General features: G+C 35.2%; 1 protein-coding gene across 1 annotated transcript in view; it reads left to right on the top strand.

Moving 5' to 3' along the window:
* Positions 1-1,862, top strand: part of LOC107602926 (serine/threonine-protein phosphatase 2A 56 kDa regulatory subunit epsilon isoform-like) — a 39,716-nt gene that overhangs the window by 32,479 nt on the left and 5,375 nt on the right. The window contains exons 8-11 of the mRNA XM_016295549.1: positions 1,113-1,221; positions 1,319-1,372; positions 1,457-1,507; positions 1,657-1,727. Of these exons, the coding sequence (XP_016151035.1) occupies positions 1,113-1,221; positions 1,319-1,372; positions 1,457-1,507; positions 1,657-1,727 (285 nt within the window). The remainder of the gene's footprint in view (positions 1-1,112; positions 1,222-1,318; positions 1,373-1,456; positions 1,508-1,656; positions 1,728-1,862) is intronic.

The raw sequence follows: 1,862 nt of genomic DNA, 5'->3' as shown, positions 1-1,862 counted from the left end.
ATCGCGATTAATCGCATCCAAAATAAAAGTTGTTGTTTACATAATATATGCGTGTGTATATTTATTATGTATATATAAATACACACATACAGTTTATATTTTGAAAATATTTACATGTGTGTGTGTATATATATATATATATATATATTCATATAATTTATATTGTATATACATATATTTCATAACATATTTTTCTGAAATATATACATGTGTGTGTGTGTGTGTATTTATATATACATAATAAATATACACAGTACACACGCATATATTATGCAAACAAAAACCTTTATTTTGGATGCGTTTAATCGTTTGACGGCACTTAAATAAATAAATAAATATATATATATTCCCCAAACAAGTCAAATTCCACCTCGCAGCTGATTTTATTGGTTACGAGGTAAAAAAACATGGATGGAGCTTAACGGGAAAAACAGCAACTATATCTATTAGAATGTTCCACTAATTATGGGTTAGTGTTTTAATGTTTTTATTTTTCCTCAGTTGTGTAGACAATTAGCACTGTCATTGACATGACCAATGAAATCTTTAGAAATGGCTTCAGGGCAGGGTTTGCGCTTGAGACAAAAAGTCATGCCATTCATACAGTTTGCTATTTAAATTATTTCAGTCACTTAACATAATTACATAATTGCAGTTAACCGTTGGGATTTTCTTTTACATAAGATATGAGTTATTCTTGATCATCTAACCATTCTTAAAGAGAAGTTTCTTCTGAAAATATAGTTTTTATTCACCTTGTTTTTGTGTGACAAGCATTAGTTTCCATACAGAAAAGCATATAGTCTACGGGAGCTGTAAAGCGTCATAAAAATAGTATCAATATCCATACAATATTACAGATCTTGGCCAGATGAAAGCATTTTGTGAGCGGTAGACTGCAATTAAATTCACTGAAGATCATCCGCTGCAGCTTTTGTCGTGCTTGCTTCTAAAACCTCAGAACTGGAGCTTGTACCATAGTTTCCATGAAATATGATTATATTACCAGGAAGCCCCCTGATGAGTTTTGCATTGTTCTGATTGTAGCAATGAATTCAGGGTTTAGCAATCCCAGAATGCTGTTCGTGAAAGTTGTGTTTGTCTCCTGTCAGCATCATCAATGGCTTCGCTCTGCCACTAAAGGCCGAGCACAAACAGTTTCTGGTGAAAGTTTTGATTCCTCTTCACACCGTCAGGAGCCTCTCACTTTTCCATGCACAGGTACTGCCCGTTTGTGTGAAAACATTCAGATGAGTCCTGTGTGTGTTCACTTCCTGCAGTGTTAATCCTGTCAGTGACTTTACTGTTGTTTTTGCAGCTGGCATATTGTATTGTACAGTTCCTAGAGAAAGACCCTGCATTAACAGAACCAGTAAGTGCAGTTTTTCACTAATCATCACTTTTTTTTTTGTCCATTTATTTCATCAGAGTCCTGTTTTTTTCTCCCTCTTAACAGGTTATCAGAGGTCTGCTGAAATTCTGGCCTAAAACCTGCAGTCAGAAAGAGGTGAGATAGATACGGTCTCCTGAACAGAGCTAATTCACAGCATGAGGTTGATCAGTCATGATTTCAGGGCAGTGTTGATGACGCCTTAGGATGCATTCACTGATGTTCTATATCCGCTTCTCTGATTGTCTGCATTGATGTGTGTGTAGGTCATGTTCCTTGGAGAGTTGGAGGAGATTCTGGATGTGATTGAGCCTACGCAGTTTGTGAAGATCCAGGAGCTAAAGGACTGAGTGAAGTACGTCCATACTTCACTTTGGTTTTTCCTTCTTTCAGTCATCTTAAAAAAAGTGTTGAAAATTAGCAGTCTTTCATGTTAAATTTAATCTTCACATTACAACAATAAAAAAACATT

The sequence above is a fragment of the Sinocyclocheilus grahami genome, unplaced genomic scaffold, assembly GCF_001515645.1.
Source record: "Sinocyclocheilus grahami isolate Dianchi unplaced genomic scaffold, SAMN03320097.WGS_v1.1 scaffold338.1, whole genome shotgun sequence".
Taxonomy (NCBI): domain Eukaryota; kingdom Metazoa; phylum Chordata; class Actinopteri; order Cypriniformes; family Cyprinidae; genus Sinocyclocheilus; species Sinocyclocheilus grahami.
Note: the sequence above shows the minus strand (reverse complement) of the source record. Positions and strands in the feature narration are given on the sequence as shown.